General features: G+C 39.5%; 2 protein-coding genes across 2 annotated transcripts in view; one reads left to right on the forward strand and one right to left on the reverse strand.

The window, feature by feature from the left end:
• Positions 1 to 13,345, forward strand: part of cftr (CF transmembrane conductance regulator) — a 44,365-nt gene extending 31,020 nt beyond the window's left edge. Inside the window, exons 20-27 of the mRNA XM_084934269.1 lie at positions 655 to 882; positions 2,646 to 2,746; positions 5,502 to 5,735; positions 7,290 to 7,445; positions 7,703 to 7,792; positions 8,173 to 8,345; positions 9,660 to 9,765; positions 10,161 to 13,345. Of these exons, the coding sequence (XP_084790395.1) occupies positions 655 to 882; positions 2,646 to 2,746; positions 5,502 to 5,735; positions 7,290 to 7,445; positions 7,703 to 7,792; positions 8,173 to 8,345; positions 9,660 to 9,765; positions 10,161 to 10,376 (1,304 nt within the window). The 3' untranslated portion in view covers positions 10,377 to 13,345. The remainder of the gene's footprint in view (positions 1 to 654; positions 883 to 2,645; positions 2,747 to 5,501; positions 5,736 to 7,289; positions 7,446 to 7,702; positions 7,793 to 8,172; positions 8,346 to 9,659; positions 9,766 to 10,160) is intronic.
• Positions 13,346 to 16,486: 3,141 nt separating this feature from the next.
• Positions 16,487 to 20,330, reverse strand: part of cttnbp2 (cortactin binding protein 2) — an 88,701-nt gene continuing 84,857 nt past the window's right edge. Inside the window, exons 22-23 of the mRNA XM_084934271.1 lie at positions 18,576 to 18,689; positions 16,487 to 17,950 (exon numbers count right to left, since the gene is read on the reverse strand). Of these exons, the coding sequence (XP_084790397.1) occupies positions 17,597 to 17,950; positions 18,576 to 18,689 (468 nt within the window). The 3' untranslated portion in view covers positions 16,487 to 17,596. The remainder of the gene's footprint in view (positions 17,951 to 18,575; positions 18,690 to 20,330) is intronic.

Raw genomic sequence — 20,330 nt, forward strand, 5'->3', positions numbered from 1 at the left:
AGTTGAAGAACTGCACTGTTGCAAAAGGCCGACAGAGCAGAAGAAAGGAGGTTTGTACAGTCAGAGGATGAGGAAGCTGCTGACGAAGTTGCCGCTCTGTTTTTTGGGCCTCTCTGCTGTGCCCTCGATTCTGTCAGTGAATATGTGTTTCAGCGATGACGCCGAGATGTTTCCGGAGCTGCTGAGAGCTCACTGGGGTCAGAGAAATGAGCTGAGCTGGGATTTCCTCTAAGCCCATCCTGGTGTTTTACCCACTGGATTCACAGGGACAAATTACAGTGGAAATTATGCTCTGTTTATATTAGTCAGACATGGCCATTGAATTTTAATCTTGAAGAAATTATTGTGACCATAAAGACATAAGATGTGCAAATAAAGTGACTTCAACTTTACAGAAGGGGTTTCTGCTAAAGTATAACTTTTCCAGGTTGATTCTTGTTCAATGAATTTATATGTATTGTAGTTTTCTAGTTCAGAAGTGTTACCTAACTAAAAGGCACCAAGTAGTGAAATTAAATGACCTTTTAGAGTATTTAGTTAGCATTTTTTTTATTTGTCAGTCTGATATCTGATATGTAATGCAGGGATTGTTTTACAAAGTAAGTGCTTATACATTAAGAGTTTTAAAGTCTTTTCTTTTTTCTTTTCTTGCAGCTCGTACCCCGATCTTCTCCCATCTCATCCTCTCACTAAAGGGTTTATGGACAATTCGGGCATTTGAGCGCCAGACCTACTTTGAGACACTTTTCCACAAGGCTTTGAACACTCACACGGCCGCCTGGTTCCACTACCTGTCTGTTCTGCGGTGGTTTCTCTTCCGCTGTGACATGCTCTTCACCGTGTTCTTTACTGCTGCTGCCTTCATCGCAACAGGAAGCAACAGTGAGTGTGACTACATGTGGACAATAAACTTTATATAAAAGAGAGAGAGCCACCATGACCTCAACTAATGTTTATGGACTCCACATTTTGAAGTGTCAATATTTAGACAAAAGTGTTCAGAGCCAACATAACAGTCAAACAAGCTTGGTTAGCAATTTGTATCTATAAACTGTGAGGGAGCAAAGCTAAGACATAGGTGCCTGATAACTAGTAGCTGTGCACCAAATTGTAAGACTTAGAAACATAAAAGTAAATCCCTGCCAGTACTAGTTGTTAAGTAGGGGTAAAACAGCACTAGTGTGAAAACGCAGGCATTTTTATGGCTGAAGTTTGGGAGTTTCAGCATGGGAATCTGTCAGGACTGACCTGCTTTTGGAACCAGCCTCAAGTGGCAAGTCAGTGAACTGCATTCGAAGGGGATTGCCTGTTTGTTGCCTTTGGGTGTTGTTAGTGAAGCTGTGTTTGTGGTGATGTACAACATACATAAAGTTTATCTTAAATATTTTGGCTTTTTCACACCTTAAAGTCCAGTCAAGGTTCATATTTTTGTTGCAGCAGTTACATTTTTTCTGACAGCTTTTTTATTTGTATTTGTATTTATGGTTTTGGTTTTTTTTTTTAAATAATTGGTTTGAAAGCTGCCAGAAAAAATATTTAAATGAATGCTAAATTACATTTCAGTTTCATTCATAATAAGTCCATAATAATAAGTTGAACTTATTTGGTCTAAACCTTTGTGGTCTACTCAGATCAAACACGAGGTGTAGTTTCACCTTGAGTCAACAATATGGATGCAGCTTCTTCAGTGTTTTGGGAAATCCACACGGCATTCCACACCAGAGCTACCACCAGAATCAAGTTGCAGTTAACATCATTTCAGAAGTTACCGGGAAGTTTTGCAGTTCTCGTCACTGTTGTCAAAGGACTGTCTTTCTTTTGGTATCTCCTCTATAAAAGTGAATCTTTTGCATCTGACTGCCCACAAACAGTGACAATTAACCTGTTCTCCATTTCCGATAGTCAGTGTCAAATCACTTTGACTATGACCATTTTGCTGAAGGATGACTGGTGACTGGATGAATTCATCGGTGACAAATGTCAAAGCTTTAGAGAATATTTTTGTGATTAGATTGTGGCCAGTTGATTTCTTTAGATGATTATAATCAAAGGAGCTGGTGCATTTGAACAACCAAATGACAAGAGATCATAAAGTCAGTTTGCAATGGAGACATTACAGAATATGAGAATAATCATTGTGATTAAATGATGATTAGAAATTGAATTGTGTTGCAAGAACATTTTGAAAATTCCCACATGTTGGTTAGTAAGCACTTTGATATGCCTACTGAGCCTAACAAGGACAAAACCCCAGTATTATCTGTAGTTTGCTGTGTGTAGAGTTAGATGATGATAAGAAGGGAACAGTTTGCCTGTGAAAAGTCATCAGAACTGCTCAAATGCCCAAGGATAAAATGTCTTGTACAAAAAGGAGGCAAGTGTTTTCTTGGTGAATTGGAATGCAGGTATACACACACAAACCCATGGGTTGTTGCGTCATAGGATCAGTTTATATTGAGAGCACATTAATGGGTCATTACACAGCTCATTAGTTTCCAATGGACCCAGTAGCAGCGCTCCAATACCTGAATGTGGGTCTGACATCAGAGAGAGCAGTTTTGATTGGACACTACTGATGCGTGTGTGTGTGTGTGTGTGTGTGTGTGTGTGTGTGCGTGTGTGTGCCCATGTGTGTTTTTGTACAGGGGACAAACCAGGAGAGATTGGCATTATTGTGGCCCTGGCTGTGCTTATCTGTGGGATTTTCCAATGGGCTGTCATCACCAGCATCGCTGTAGATGGGATGGTATGTCACGCGCACGCACACACACACACACACACACACACACACACACACACACACACACACACACACACACACAAACAAAGCTATTGTCAATATATACCAAACAGTCAATGGCCAGTTATAAGTTGTTGAATTCAGGCAGATACACACACCTAAGAAGGTTTTGTTAAATAAACCTGCAAACAAAGGTTTTACTGTTAGTCTATTTCACTATTGATGGTACTGACTTCTGGTTCACCACACCTATGGAAAAAAACTTGGATGTTTCTCTATGTTAGTATTTTCCTTCTTCTACTTCTCTTCATCCCAGCTGGTTTACTTCTGTTAATAGAAAGATTTCCCTCACTGTTGTCAAGTTCTTGCTCAATATACATTGTTGGAAGGTTAGAATTCTGTAGTATCTAAATTTTGTGTGGTCTTTGTCTTACAGTATAACATGTCTCATGGGCACTATTGCTATTCTTTTGGTACTAAAAGGATGACTGCTGTTACAATAGCATGCTTTATGCACTTTTCCCTTTGGGAACTGAATCCCACCTTTGCAGAATATAACCTCTCCAGCTCAGACACACTGTGCCTCATTTTCTTCAACAAGATGCCTTTCAGTCAATGGTGACCTGTAGCTACTGTTTGTAAGAGGTTTAGATCTCGTTGTTGAGATAAAAGCAATTGGCCAATAAATTCACAGCTTGTAGGTTAGTGAGACACTAGATGGTGACACTGCATTCTTAGTGAAGTGGGATTTTTCCTCACCCAAGATGCTTCATACTCAATTAGAGAAAAGCACATCTCAGATGGGTATGGTGGTTAATAGTTGTGGCTCCTTATACTATATGTCAGTTTGTTTACACCATCAAAAAGGCAGTCAGCAGCAGATTAAAGATGGCAATGGCCATTTTTGTTCTATGTAACAGCACTTTGTTGACTTAGCATGGCTTACCAATATTGAAGGATACTGCAGGGTTTAAGATCAAAGAGAGAAAGAGCAGGCTCAACTGCCTGTACTTCAGCTTTCATTTGCTCTTTTTTAAGACTTAACTTTGTGCCCATCCATCAGTTTTTTTTTCTCCCACATTGTTGTTAGTGAATCTTACAGAGCTTATCACAGTGTAGGACATTCTGTTCAGTATGGACACAGGCTCTCAATATGGTGGTAGTGATGTGTGTTTGGGATAAGTTAGATCTGTTCAGTCCAGTATGAATTGTGTTTGTGTGTGTGACTGCCTCTGAATTATATTTTCAGTGATACTAAAATAGCCATTAAAGTAACTTCTGATAAGCACATTTTCATTGCATTTTAAGAAAAAAGTTTATCTGTAGAATGTCAACTTCTCTACAGCTAAGATAAGGAAATGGGATGTAAGGAAGCATCCCTTTTTCTTTTTTTTTACTTTTTACATGTGGGGGGCATGGCAGCAATCTTCCACTCCAGCTTATTAATCATCCAAAGACCCAGACAGTGTTTCACTTCTTTTGAAAGCCTGATGCTTGGCCTTGTCCACCCTGACTTGAAGACTCAAAAAACATTTTTATTACTTATCTATTATCCACCTGGTGGACAATAGATAACCAGACAATGGTTATCTATTGACAATAGAGTTCTTCAGAGACAATCTGATTTTTTTGACTCTTTTTCTGATTTGGTGTTCAGTTCAGATAAAATCATTATCGTGGGTGATTTTAACATGTAGATATTGAAAACATCAACAGAATATTTAATCTAATTTTAGACTCAACTGGCGTCTCTCAAAATGTAAAAGAACCCACCCATGACTTTAATCACACTTTGGCTTGTTTTGACATGGCAAAGAAACTGAACACTGAAGTATTCACCAAAACCCTCTTTTGTCTGGTCATTTCATATAATAATAACATTACAATTACAATAATGGGTTACACGGCACTGGGGAATACATTTCGTCACAGTAGATGTCTTTCAGAAAATGCTGTTCATTTTAAGGATATCATTCCTCCAGTATTATCTTCTTCAATGCCATGTGCAAACACAGTGCAGAGCAGCTGCATGAACTGATGTTCTTGTTAATAGTTTTATATCTTCATCAGGTATGACTTTTTTGTGGATATTGTGGCTCCTCTGACAAAGAAAGCCTCAAATCAGTACTTGACTCTCTGGTAAAACTCCCAAACGTGAGCAAGCAGATAACTCATAACCTGGAGAGAAAATGGCATCTCACTATTTAGAAGATCTTCATTTAGCCTTGAAATTTTTTTTGTTGCTTTATAAAACAGCTCTCCACAAAGCTACAACATCTTACTATTCATCACTGATTGAAGGAAATAAGAACAACCCTTGGCTTCTCTTCAGCACTGTAGCCAGGCTTCTCGTGATGCTCTTGTTCACTCACATTTTTTTTTTAACTCTCTCTTCTCACTTTTTTCACTACACACCATAAATCATTAGTTATTATTAATCTCTGGCTCTCTTCTACAGCAAGTCTTTGCCCTGTCTTCTTCCCCTAAACCCCAACCCGTTGTAACAGATGGCCCCTCCCTGAGCCTGGTTCTGCTGGAGGTTTCTTCCTGTTAAAAGGGAGTTTTTCCTTCCCACTGTCGCCAGAGGGCTTGCTCATAGAGGTTCATATGATTGTTGGGGTTTTCTCTGTTTTCTCTATTATTGTACGGTCTTTACCTTACAATATAAAGCAGTATGAGGTAACTGTTGTTGTGATTTGGCGCTATATAAAAACAACTGAAACAAATTGAAAGAAAAATTCTGTATCTCTCTTCTTCTTAGATGCGTTCAGTGAATCGGGTATTCAAATTCATCGACCTACCATCAGAAGATCCTTGGTTAGGGAAACCTAAAGGAGGTGGCAGAGGCCTTGATATCGTCATCGACAACCCCCATGCACGTGACTGCTGGCCTAACTGTGGCCAGCTGGACGTCCGGGGCCTCACAGTGAAATACACAGAGGCTGGGCGTGCCATCCTCAACAATATCTCCTTCTCTGTGGAGGGGGGACAAAGCGTAAGTCCTTAGTGATTGGTAGAGACTACCTGTGGAACCTGGCAGGAGAAAGCATGGTACCTCTGCCTAATTAGGTTTACCAAACAAAAAAATAATTCCCCCCAAGCGATAAAGCAATTCAAGTGCCATAGTTAGGTCACAGAAAGGTTGTGAACAATATACTAGCCAGCCACAGGAATGTGTCACAGGGATGGTTACACGTGAACACATTTCTGGTTGTTGTTTTCAGTTAATGTTGTGCAAACAATTTTTTATATTAACACTGAATCTAATTGTTATGCTAAATGGGTTTGTTGGAGTTCTGTTAAACTCTTTTCAGTATTTTTCTGAACCAAACCAGGAGAAAAAATTATGAGCTAAGACGGAGATTAAAACAGACTTCAGAAAAGTGTATGTGGACTGAACTGGAAACACTATTCCAAGTGGAAGTGTTGCTCTGTGCCTACAGATAGGCAACTGTTTGCTAACAAACTGACAAAAAGTGATAATATCACAGTTCTGTTTATAGCTTTTTCCTTTCCTCCCTAAGTGGCCAAGAACTGTGCGTATAGCTTCAAGTTGCAAATTAGAAGAATCTGGGCAGGGAATCAAATTTTTGTGCTCATTTATTCATTTTCAAATGAGCAAAATGTTATTTCTCTCTAGAGCTACAACAAGGCTATGAACCTGGCCAAACAATAACACAGACATAACAATCTACTAATGACTAAGTAAGCACGGCCCTGAGTGAGTGTCGGTTATGACATCATGGCATGATGGCATTATGACACATGCTTAAAATTAAAGTGGCTTATGATTTTGAATTAGCTTTCTGTAGAAAAGAGAAGACATGCAATATCTGACCACTCGCACCTCTGCTCTCCACCATTGGTTTTGGCAGTAATTATAGTCAGTATGACTTTGTCATAATGAATCAGAGCACAGTAAATATCTGCACTATAGTTTTGTGCCAATAGTTTTCCTCAATAGCTTCGCGACAAATGTGCTAATTGTTGCTGCACAAGGAAGAAAGAAGAGAGGACTTTTAGACCATCTAGACCACAAACTCTTCCCCTCCAAAGATTTAAAAATCTTTGGAGGGGAAGAAACATCAAATGAACCATCAGCCCTTTTGTGTAGCTCATAGATGGAGGGAGCTATTTCAGTGTTTCAAATTATTATTAACTATTTCAAATTAAAATTTCAATTAAATGGAGTAATGGAGACAAGGATAACAAAAATTCAAGTAACAACAATAGATCCCTTTTTGTAAGGTGCGAACAGCTTTTAGTGGTGCTTCTGAAGAAACTGATGTTAGTACGACGCCAGCTAAACTAAAGAGAAACGGTAAATGCTTATATGTCTTATTGCAGGGCACAAGTAAACTGACACAGTAGCCCATGCAAATGAAAAAGTGCTGTCATCTATATTACAATAAAAAGGATGAGCATTCAGACACAAGGTCAATGAACCCGTTCAACATGGCCTCATGTTGAACGGGTTCATTAATTGTATTATGTAACAGAAAAGGCTGGATATGAGCATTTAACATGAAAATGTTATGACTGTGTGCAGGTTGGTCTGCTGGGTCGAACAGGTTCAGGGAAGAGCACCCTGCTGTCTGCTCTGCTGCGTCTCACCTCCACAGAAGGAGACATTTCTATCGATGGTGTTTCCTGGAACTCTGTCTCATTGCAAACATGGAGGAAGGCCTTCGGTGTGGTGCCACAGGTATATCTATGAGTGATTAACTTCTGATATTTAATGCAGTTTCAGACAGTTACCCCACCATCTACTGCTTATCTGGGTCTAAAAACGGTCTAAGCCAGTGGTTCCCAAACTGTTTTTTGCTAGGCCCCCCTTTGTTTTACAAGAAAAATGACTTAATGTTTTGAAACTTAAGTCATTATTCTTGGATGTTACAAGATATCTTTTTAATCCAGTCTGTTGAGAGTTAACTGTTTAAGTCTCTGGTCTTTCTTGAACAGAAAGTCTTTATCCTGACTGGAACTTTCCGGATGAACCTGGACCCACATGGAAATTACAGCGACACAGAATTGTGGAAGGTGGCTGAGGAGGTGAGGAGGAGGCGGTGTTTTCTTTGTCTCGTAATTTAGTTATGATTGGTAAAGCAGCCTTGTTTTGATTCAATTACAGATAATAAAGCTCATGTTTTGGAGTTAGACACAATCTTACATGCCCTCTTTGAGTTTTCCCCTCATGCTAGGAATAAATATGAGAAATAAGCCATAGAAGATTAAATATTTTGCCACATAGGATGGAATTATTGTACTGTCTGCATAGGACAGTGATGTTGGTAAAATTACTGCCATGCAGTTTTACCACCATTTCAACATTGATGTCATGAAGTTTACACCAATATTTTAAAATGATAAAAATGAGGTAAAGATAATATGGAACTTTCAGTAAAAGTAAACTCTGTCTTGTGTGCCCTCAGGTGGGTCTGAAGTCTGTGATTGAGCAGTTCCCAGACAAGCTAGACTTTCAGCTGGAGTATGGAGGCAGCGTGCTGTGCAATGGACACAAACAGCTGGTTTGTCTTGCCCGTTCCATCCTCAGTAGAGCCCGTATCCTGCTGCTGGATGAGCCATCTGCCTACCTTGACCCTATGTGAGTATTAAACACTGTCTACTCAATAATCAACATATATAAATCACATTTGATTTAAAAATATCACTAGACCAGTATATGGGGCTTACATGTGCTGTTAAATGGTCACTACAGCGGTACTTTTATAATACCTTTCTACTCAATTGAGCACTCAATGTGCTTTCTACTGCAAGTCTCATTCATCCCGTCACACAGCACTTTTATGTATGTGCAGGGTTTCCTAACTGCTGCAAACACAAAGTGATCGATCAGTTAACCTTCTGATTGGTAGATGAGATGCTCCACCACCTGAGCGATAACCGTCCACAATGATTTAAACAATGAGATCAGTCTCTATGCAAGTAATCCCTTGGATCTAAAAGCTCTTGCTTCAGACTGCTCTATATGCCAAATTTTGGGCATTTTTGCTACTTTTAGATCTGTATGATTTGAATCATAAGGTATATCTTTAATATGACCCACCCAGTCTGCTATTCAGACTTTTTATTTGTTAGGGGCCACCAATCAGAAGAAAGTTGGCTTAAAGGAGAAGGAGGTGAAGGAGGCTTGTTTCAGTCAGTGGATGAACTGAGTAGCTACACAAAGACCCAGAAGAACTGTGACTGATTCAAGGCTACTTCAGTAGAATCCAAGGAAAAAATAGCATTACAAGCTCACGGCTGGATTTTCTTTATTCCGCTTAAACAAATAGTCCCATTGAGACTCAGTGTCTGATTTACAAGAGAGACCTGTTTCAGACAAACATATCAAAATCACAACAATAAAAAAAAAAAGAAATAGCTAAAGTTAGCTCAAAGGTATTACCCAAAGGTATGACCCCATGTGACAAAGGAGCGGCGACAAGTAGCTTTCATTAGAAGTGAATAAAAAATGTTTTGTCTATGAAGTTCCTTTGCTAACACATGCTTAAACACAGCTGCCTCCTGAAAGAGTTTGTATATTGTTTGTGGCGTTCTCCCTGTTAAAGCCAAGCAGTAAGGTGAAGTCACATTGCAACGGCAGTCATGCAAATCCAGCATGTGTGGTGTTCCTGTCACTGCATATGGTGACAATCCAGATTGCTTACAGTAATTTAAGCCTAATGTATGTGTGTGTGTAACCATATGTGCAGGATGGTGGAGTAGGGGGGTCATGGTAGTAAATGAAGCTTATAATAAGCCGTCTAGCTTAATGCTCTGCAGAATTTGCCTGAGGTTAAACTAATGCAATAGCAGTGAAGGAAAAGCCTTTGATAACAGTAATGATTGTGTCTTCGTGTGTGTGTGCGTGTGTGTGTGTGTGTGTGTGTGTGTGTGTGTGTGTGTGTGTGAACAGAACACTGAAGGTCCTGAGGAAGACACTGAAACAGGCGTTTTCAGGCTGCACCGTCATCATGTCAGAACACAGGGTGGATCCACTGACGGACTGTCAGTCATTCCTGGTAAGTTCTGGTCTAAGTTTATTTCTGAGTTGCTCTCATACGTTTGTCGAAGTTTATGAAACTCGAGTAGAGCACTGTAAGATGGTCATCTATCAACACTCCCTCATGCTGTGGGTCTTGAAAGTGCTGGGTTGTTTGCAATGCTAACAAATAGTGTTGCCTTAATGGGAAGGTCAAAACTTCCTTACAGGGGACAAGAATTATTATCTGCAGAATAATAACCCTGCACATAAACTACTTTTTCCATACGTGAGTTTTCAAAATAAACAAATATATATAAATGCGGCAATTTTTTTTTACATTTCTGGTGAGTTGGCATATTTTACAGAAAAAAAGAACATTTTGATGAACAACAAAATGAAGCTGCCTCTCCTTCCTCTCTCCCTCCTGTTCAGATGATTGAAGGCAGCTCCATGAAAACATACGACTCCATTCAGAAGCTCATGAATGAGAAGAGTCACCTCAAACAGGCCATGAGCACAGCCGATCGGCTCCGCCTCTTCCCAACGCTTCACCGCCTTAACTCCAACAAGAGGCCGACGCCACAGACTGCCAAGATCTCCTCACTGCCAGAGGAAGCAGAAGATGAAGTCCATGACACGAGACTCTAACTGGCCAGCTGCAAACACACGTGCGCATACACACCTGCAAGGACAAACAAACAGCTGTTTGAAGACCAATGATTTGGGGTTAATTTCTGAAGCAAGATTGACGAGGCCATAATGACAGAATCTGAATCAGTTTGGACAACTCAGGCATATTATTTTACCCACTCTTAGGAGAATTCAATTTACACTGAATCAAAAATTATTGAAATAGTGAAATGTGTCTTACAGAAATTGAAGCCACATTTTTCATAGCCAAACATAGCTGCTGAGATCCACTTCACTGTCACAAAGTAAAACCAGGATTATGAAGCTTTGCACACATTAAAAAAAAAAGCTATGTCCTAAATTACTTAAACAGTCCAGCTACCTACTATTTTATTAACCTTTTACCAAAGGTGTGACTGGAGCCGATCCCAACATAGGGCAAAAGGCAGGATAAGCAATAATAAGTAAGTAAAGTTTATCACAGAGAGCTTTTCACAAAGAAGCAGTCACAAAGTGCTGTATCACAAAGCAGAGTAAAACCTGCCACTCTGGAGAAGTTATTACTCCATCACAAGGCTAACACAGAGACAGTGAACCACACACTCACATCTAAAACCAGTATAGTCATGAGCTAACCTAACAAGAATGTCTTTGGACTGTGGGAAAGAACTGGAAGATGCTGAGGAACCCAAAGAACATGCTCAACACAAAAAGAGAAGCCAGCAAGGAGGTGAGGTGATGTGTTAACCACTGGACCACTGTGTCGCTCCCACCTCAGAATAGGCATGTTTAAAAGTTGCCTGAACATGACTGAGTGTGCACAGTGCAAAATATGAAGGATGAGAGTACAGATGCAAAACTTCTAATTGCAGGTGTCTGAAACATTAGAATAACACAAATGCAAGTTTAGGAGTATTATTTTTTTGTTTGTTTTTTTTAAAGAAAATGTGTGCAATGGTGAATTCTGCCACTAAATTAAAGGAAAATCAGTGTGTGTGCGTGCGTGCGTGCGTGTGTGAATGAAAGGCTTCACAAGCACACTGCATGGAAGATAAAGAAGAGTATGGAAAGGGACCAGCTAAATAGAGGAAGAATCGTATGACTTACAAAGAGCTGACATATAAACAAAGCACATCATAGCATGCACCAGAGTCCGGGTTCAGTCTGACTAAGTGGACACTGTTATTTAGCTCATTAAAGAGCTCCGGCAGGTTTCAGTGACAAACAAACAGTACATGAGCTCATTGAGTTCAGACGGTTCTCACAGATGTTCTCTTCTGCACTTGCTTTGAAAAAAGGGAAAGAAATCCATACTTGTCTTTTTGCATGATTTGTTGTTTAAACAGCATTTTTATTGGTTTCAGTTGCATTTTTTTGAAAAGCATTTTGGCTAACAGCCAGCTCATTTTCACTGGAGCACCTCAGACTGAACGTCTAATAACAGCCACTGTAGAAGTCTGACTTTTTAGATGCATTTTGAATGAGTGTGGAGCATGTAACTGAGCATTGTGAGCAAACAGGAAAACAATAAGGCCACATACTTTGTTCTCTATTCTTGGCATATGGAACCGTTAAAAAATAAGAACAATCACAAGAACAGATGTTCTTCTGTTTTACCAAAATGTATCAGTATCAAGCAGGAGTCTTCATGCACACCCTACACAGTCCCCAAAGGCAGCCATTCATATCCCACTATTTATATTTTTACTTGTATAGCAGGCATCCCGATAGCCAAGCAGTTAGCAAGAGTGAGACAATACACTCCACTCCAGACTGGAATAATTTGAACAAGCCAAATTGAACGTAACTGTTGATATTAGCAAATGTTATTCAATAGTTTTGAAGAATCAAATTATAACCATACTATAATTCATTATAAGTTCCTCATTTATGTGGTGAAGCTGCTGTTAGAACTGCTCTGAGCTTTTGCAGCACTCACACAGGCACTCCAAAGGCATGCTGATGTATCCTCGACCAGCATGTTGGTGCTGGGGTGAAGCCTCCAGGCCACCTCATAGCCTCCCCAAGAAAGACAAAGCATCCTATCACACTGTAAAACCTGCCTAGGAACGGCTCAAGACGCACAAGTCTGGAAAAATGTCAAGGTGTCTGGTGCAAAGGATTGATTTTAATGACATGCTCGTTGGCTTTTACTTTTTATTTATTGTGGCTGTATGTGCCAAACTAGGAGATCAAGAGCAATAACAGCAGCTCATTAAATGAGACTTCTGCAGTGTCTTCGTGTGTCTTTTTGGATTTTTCTTTTAAATAAAGCAAATAGTCCCAAATTCCTTCTGTCTATAGTCAGTCAGTCTGACCCTTAAGTAACTTAACTGATGTCCACAAAACAGTGACGCTGTTGGCTGACGCTAATAGTTTGTGATGACTCTGATACCCTTATTTTTCTATGTGTATGCACTTTAGAGACACCCTGAGGTACTCACCAGCTTTCACAGCACGGAAACAGTCACACAATTAAAAAATCTGCACTTTCATGTCAAATCCTCAATGAAAAGTAGAATAATGACATTTGAAAACAATTATCTTTAATTTCTCAGCCGCTATTGTTTTATGATTTATGGATGACTGAGAACCTTCACAGACAGAGAAGCTGGTAATTTGTCCAAAGTAAAAAAATAAAAATAAAATAAAAAAAATGTGAGAGAAACTTTTTAAGAGCTACTGCTGTACAATTGCAAAGCATTTTGGTTTTCTTTGTTTAGCAATTCTCACGATTTCTCAGTTCTTCGCTCTAGACTTTTCTAACATTCATTCTATTTTGAATTATAATTTTGTAAAGCACCACTGCAGTAAATGAAGGTACCTTGAAGAAATGCCTCAATATGTTAACTGACATTTTTTTTTTAATATTGTAAATTAAGAACAAAACTGTTTCTTACTCATAGGAAATGGGCAGAGATGTCCAGAAATGTATAAATGTATTTGTCAATCAACTATATTTCCAGTAAAACTAAAGATTTTGAGAATTCAGATGTGGTCGTGTTCTTTTTCTCAGATGTTTGCATGGAAATCATTTTCATTTTTGGATCTTATAGTGACTGACATATTCATTACATCCTTTAAAAAAAACACCAAATGTAAAGCTGTATATATATCCAATCATTACACCCATATAATTTAAAGGAAACGAGCTATGGGTCATTTTCAATGCTTAGACCTTACTATGGTGGCTCTGTGTAATTCACAGTTCAGTTGACCTTGCCTCCTTCTCCCTTTCACATTCTTTTAATTGGTGCATATCCTTAACTCATTATTTTAATTGTATTATTTGACATGTAGCTATGTTTAATATGAACATAGCCCTTCCTCTAACCCAGTTCTTAGTTAATGTTACATCCCTGACATTTTAATGTGATTAGTCAAATATTCCATACAAACCTTTTGTGTCACAACGCTGTCTAAAGAGAGTTTTGTATCTTACAGAATTCTTATCATCAGGCATTAAAGGTAAAATTCTTGTGTTGAAGAAGTTTTAAAAATTCCAGAATGACCTGAAGTGTACAGTGGTAGTGAAGGTATGGTGGAAATACTGGGAGACTGGTGTACGGTTATGTACAGTTGTTTGTGTGTGTGTGAGTCAAACAAATAGTTTCTTTTTTTTAATTTCTGTTTATAGTATAACTGATTTCATTTACAGTGGCTTGCAAAAGTATTCGGCCCCCTTGAACTTTCCCACAATTTGTCACATTACAGCCACAAACATGAATCAATTGTATTGGAATTCCACGTGAAAGACCAACACAAAGTGGTGTACACGTGTGAAGTGGAACGAAAATCATACATGATTCCAAACATTTTTTACAAATAAATAACTGAAAAGTGGGGTGTGCGTAATTATTCAGCCCCCTGAGTCAATACTTTGTAGAACCACCTTTTGCTGCAATTACAGCTGCCAGTCTTTTAGGGTATGTCTCTACCAGCTTTGCACATCTAGAGACTGAAATCCTTGCCCATTCTTCTTTGCAAAACAGCTCCAGCTCAGTCAGATTAGATGGACAGCGTTTGTGAACAGCAGTTTTCAGATCTTGCCACAGATTCTCGATTGGATTTAGATCTGGACTTTGACTGGGCCATTCTAACACATGGATATGTTTTGTTTTAAACCATTCCATTGTTGCCCTGGCTTTATGTTTAGGGTCGTTGTCCTGCTGGAAGGTGAACCTCCGCCCCAGTCTCAAGTCTTTTGCAGACTCCAAGAGGTTTTCTTCCAAGATTGCTCTGTATTTGGCTCCATCCATCTTCCCATCAACTCTGACCAGCTTCCCTGTCCCTGCTGAAGAGAAGCACCCCCAGAGCATGATGCTGCCACCACCATATTTGACAGTGGGGATGGTGTGTTCAGAGTGATGTGCAGTGTTAGTTTTCCGCCACACATAGCGTTTTGCATTTTGGTCTCATCTGACCAGAGCACCTTCTTCCACATGTTTGCTGTGTCCCCCACATGGCTTGTGGCAAACTGCAAACTGTTAACAATGGCTTTCTTCTTGCCACTCTTCCATAAAGGCCAACTTTGTGCAGTGCACGACTAATAGTTGTCCTATGGACAGATTCCCCCACCTGAGATGTAGATCTCTGCAGCTCGTCCAGAGTCACCATGGGCCTCTTGGCTGCATTTCTGATCAGCGCTCTCCTTGTTCGGCCTGTGAGTTTAGGTGGACGGCCTTGTCTTGGTAGGTTTACAGTTGTGCCATACTCCTTCCATTTCTGAATGATCGCTTGAACAGTGCTCCATGGGATGTTCAAGGCTTGGGAAATCTTTTTGTAGCCTAAGCCTGCTTTAAATTTCTCAATAACTTTATCCCTGACCTGTCTGGTGTGTTCTTTGGACTTCATGGTGTCGTTGCTCCCAATATTCTCTTAGACAACCTCTGAGGCCGTCACAGAGCAGCTGTATTTGTACTGACATTAGATTACACACAGGTGCACTCCATTTAGTCATTAGCACTCATCAGGCAATGTCTATGGGCAACTAACTGCACTCAGACCAAAGGGGGCTGAATAATTACCCACACCCCACTTTGCAGTTATTTATTTGTAAAAAATGTTTGGAATCATGTATGATTTTCGTTCCACTTCTCACGTGTAAACCACTTTGTATTGGTCTTTCACGTGGAATTCCAATAAAATTGATTCATGTTTGTGGCTGTTATGTGACAAAATGTGGAAAAGTTCAAGGGGGCCGAATACTTTTGCAAGCCACTGTATATTATTATTATTATTGTTGCCCCTTGGCTGGGCGGCCTTGGCTACCCACTGCCTCTGGTTCTCTAGTGCTCCTGCCCCTTTGGTTGTTGAAGCTCCGTCCGAGGCCTCTCTCTTCCCTCTGCTCGTGTGGACGCAAGGTTGTCATAGAAATTACTGAGTTTACAGTGCTCCTCATGGCACAACAAAGCCTTCAGACCATGATTCTGATAAACTGTATACTTTCTTTTTTTACAAACGGCAATAAAAAACTTTCAGTCTTGAGACATGTCCGAAAATTTCGCATTATATTGCTGATTTATTGACTAAAGCTGAACTGTCCTGGTATTAACAATGGCGCATATAAAAGATGGATACAGCTCCTGTTTTCCAACTTCTGAATGAGTCATCTTTGTTTTGAAACTATGTGATTAGAAAGAGAAACCACAAACTCAATGGTTAAAAACTTGTCAATTACATGTGGTTAGCTAATGTTTTCTGGATAACCCAGATTTACAAACATACGCAGAAGATTTAAAAACTATAAACCACACAGAAATCTCACTAAATGTGACTTTGTGAATACATATATATAGTAGTAGTAGTTTTCAAACATCTACTAGTACTCATCATCTTCTAAATAGCCCAACAACTATAAGGACAGTGTAATAAATAAACATAAATAAGTAAATAATTAATAGCCAGGAGAGGTGTTAAAATATTAAATATTCAGAATAATATAATTTTTTTTAAAAACACTTGATACTTGATACTTGATACAATTCACCATATTTTATGACATGGTTGGTCAACTCTTAAGTCTTTTGACTCAGGAGTGTGCCAGTTTTAAAAAATGCAGATTAAAAAACAAACAAACCAACAATAACAAGAAAAAGCAAACAAATAAAAAACGAGAAAGGCTGACGGGGGTTTTGACAGTGCTGTGTTTAATTTTTGTGCTTGACAAAAAAGACAATTCTTTAAACTTCAAATAGCTATCGTACAGATCAAAATCATATGTTGCCTAAAATCTCTCCTGTACATATGTATAGATATATTTATATATATGTACATAAACGCTTCCGATAAAACATGTCCTTAAAAATAAAAACACACACAGTAATAATGGGAAGCGTGAATAAAAAGTGAATTATAGAGTTGGGGATCAGCTGAACACGAGTCGGGGTAACTGATGAGCTTTGAAAATATTTATTATGGCTTACAATTGACAGAGGACATCCTGTATTTCTACAGTTCTATTACTTATTGCCACAACCACCTTCACTATGAAACAAGTGAAGGGCTCAGAACCAAAACTCAATTTACAAACACTATATACAAGTAGCCTGTTTTTCTCAGCTGTTTTGCTTTAAGATTTATATCACTGTACAAGCATCCACATACCACATACACCGATCTATAGAGCATTTAGACTTACTAATTCTTATGTACAAATATTTGGTAAAACCCTGATTAATTTCAACAGTATTTTAACCAACCTTGCAACTATTTAAAGATAAAACACGTGAATATTTCAAAATACTTAATACCCAAAAGAAAGCAAAGAAAAATCAAAAACAAAAGAAAGAGAAAAAACCTGCTTTTTCCTTCTTTGATCCAAAAACACTCAGTGGCTTCAGAAGTACAGCATTTCACTTTAAGTACACAAGAATACTGTGCCAGGACTGTTTTGAGGCAGGTTAAATACTATAAGTGAGTCAGTTCTTAACCCGTCTCTGAATACTGTCACGTACTTGCTGCAGGTTGATGCACTGGAATTAAGGCAACAGTAAAACAACCTGCTGCATTACCTTGTGTTGTTTCCCACACGCGAGAAGCCACTTTTCTTTAACCCCAAGCAATCACATAATTCAAATACTGTAATAGAATGAAACTATGGTCCCCAAGTACACAACTGTATTACAGTGTAACAAGTACTAGTAACAAGTACAAATACTAAGAGTCAAAGGTTGTCAGGTACTTAGTCTTTACATCATGACAGGAGGAATCGTGGGGAGGAGGAGGGAGGAAAATGTCTATTTGTTTTCATGCAGGTCTCTGTGGAGAATCCAGATCTCCTCATGTGATTGGTTGTTGTTGTCAATGTTGCTGTAGTAGTTGTTGTTGCTGCTGCTGCTGGATGGAGCCTGCTTTGTTCTGCTGTTGGTGCTGCTGTTTGTAGTTCTGCTGCGGCTGTGGGGCGTCTGGATTCGGCTGGGGCTGTTGCTGCCATTATTGTTATTGCTGCTGCTTGGGGTGGCCGCAGAGACGCGGGTGTGCTGCCCTCGGCTGCTGGCGATGGGGAGCTGTGATTTGACACGTGGGCCCGATCGTCGATCGCTGCTCTGGACAGACGCCTGGTTGGAGCTGCGGCTGGACTGACTGACGGTCTGCGGGATCAAAGATTGAGCCCGTTTTAACATTTTCATGTCAGTGGACAAAACTGGTGGGAGCAATAATGCATGAAATTACAGAGGAGATCTGAAACGTAATCAAATTACTGCTTCTTACTACTTCTAGTTATAAGTAACCTGTTTGTGGTGTAGTAGACGCAAAAGGATTAGCAGCAAGAGTAAGCCAAAAGCTCAGGATTCAGACTGCTCTGCACAACTACATTCAGACATTGCTTTCTACTCTTCCTCTGTTTTCCATCAAAAAGAGTGGCTTGCACCTGCTGCAACACCGTTTAGAATCAGTGGAGGGCCAAAGGTTATAGTGATGGTTTAAAAGGAGAGGAGCTAAATGTTTCAGTGAGCGGATCAGCTCAAGGGCTCCACCAAGGCCCACTATAAGATAAATAAAGGATTAATTACAACTGTTAATTGTGCAATGTTGCTTTAGTTGAGTGAAAGAACAAAACTAGAGAGTTGGAAATTAACTGGAACAGGTCTCGTTAAATATCAAACCATCACTAGAGTTTGACTTACAGGCTAATGTATTCATTGCTTTCTGATGCTATTTACAACAACTATTATTGATCACAGTGTTAAGCTGCTAATCGCCTTTGCCTCTTACTCTTTCCATCTGTGGTCGTTGCTGGACTGCGGTTTCTTGCTCAGCCTTTCGTGGGAGCACTGCTTCTCTGGGCAAGCTGGAGAACAGGATCATGTCATCTTTGGTGTGAGAGATCTGTGAGAGATAGAGGAGAGTATTTCAAGCAGCAGCTCATAGCTGGAGGAGTGTAAGTTTTGACTTTTCCCCCCTACTTTTCTACACAGCCATTTTCATAGGCTCAAAAGTCGCTGGACACCTGCTGACCAGCAGTTTTATGGTCAGGTGAGGCCAAATTACATATGACGCAGATAAATATCTTGAGTTTCAAGAGTGATTCCAAGTGTTGAGCTTGCATTTGGTATGGTTTCATGAGAATTCTAAATATGATGTCCAGAAAGATGGAGGTTATCATTATGCTGCAAAACCACAATAAACTTATCAGAAAGCTAGCAAAAGAAATGATGGGAAGAAGAGAAAAGTATGGAGAAGAAAAAAAAAAAACAACAGCTCATAATCCAAAGAATACCACAGTATCTGTCCAGCATGAGGGGGAAATTTGTATGCTTGCCAGTGGAATTGGACCACTAATGTGTAATGATGTGAGTGCTCACAGAAGTAGCAGGAGGATTTCTTTAGTGTTCAGGGCAATTACTCTCTGCTAACATTCAGCCAAATGCTGCAATACTGATCAGAGAGTGCTTCACTGTGGAAATGGGTAATGACCCAAATCATACAGCAAAAGCAACCCAAAAGTTTTATAAGCTGCAAAAATATGATCTTCTTCAATGGCTGATCTCAAACCAACAGAACATGCTTTGCATTGTTACTGCAGACACAAGTGAAAGCACAGAGATCAGAAACAAGCAACAACTGAACGCAGCGACAGGAAAGGCCTGGCAGAGTGTTTCTAGGCAGGAAACACAGTATCTGATGTCCATGAGTTCCATACTTCAAGCAGTAACTCACTGAAAAAACATGTTCACCCCAAAATTCAAAACAATCCTTATATTTAAAATGATTTTAGTTTATCCAGATCATTTTTAGCATTAAATACCAGTCTGGTCACTCAGCAGCATTCTATGTCAGTGCAGTGAACTTTAGGTTCTTACTGAAATGGTGGGAAGTACATTTCAAGTTTTTAAAACCTTCCTGGGTCAAAAGTCAGTAGTTGACAACATTTCACATGCAGTATTTATATAAAATTATTAGTGCTGTCGAAATTAACGTGTTAACGCACATTAATCCGCCATCACGGTCAACGCGATCAAAATTTTTAACGCAATTAATGTCAAAAAATTGCAGAATGACTCAAAATCCCTGAAATGTTTCTGTCAACGCATTTCAGGCAGTTTGTCCAAGTAGAGTTACCTTCGCAAATGGGCAGCTGATCTGGTAGTGACGGGCAGCTGAACCAATCAACTCAATATGGAAGATGATAAACGCACATTGGCCCTCTCGATGGGAAATTTGAGTATTAAAAAAAATAACAAGACGGAACAGTCGACCGACATAAAGTATTATGCACATTGTTCAAGAAGGAATTTTCTTTTCACCGAAGCACCTCCAGCTTAAAATATCACATTGACACGAAGCATACGTTAGTCGGGTATGCTGCTAGGACTTTGGCTAACGGGTCACCCAGCTTGCGACAAACCACTCACGGAGCATCAGGGACTCAGTAAGTCTACCTCGCAAATATTGACCGACACAACTGCCAAGTGGATTGCAACAAACTGCAGACCTATTAATATCGTTGACAACAGGCGCTTTACATAG

The sequence above is a fragment of the Perissodus microlepis genome, chromosome 7 (assembly GCF_051167445.1).
Source record: "Perissodus microlepis isolate ML-2025 ecotype Zambia chromosome 7, ASM5116744v1, whole genome shotgun sequence".
In the NCBI taxonomy this organism is placed as follows: Eukaryota; Metazoa; Chordata; class Actinopteri; order Cichliformes; family Cichlidae; genus Perissodus; species Perissodus microlepis.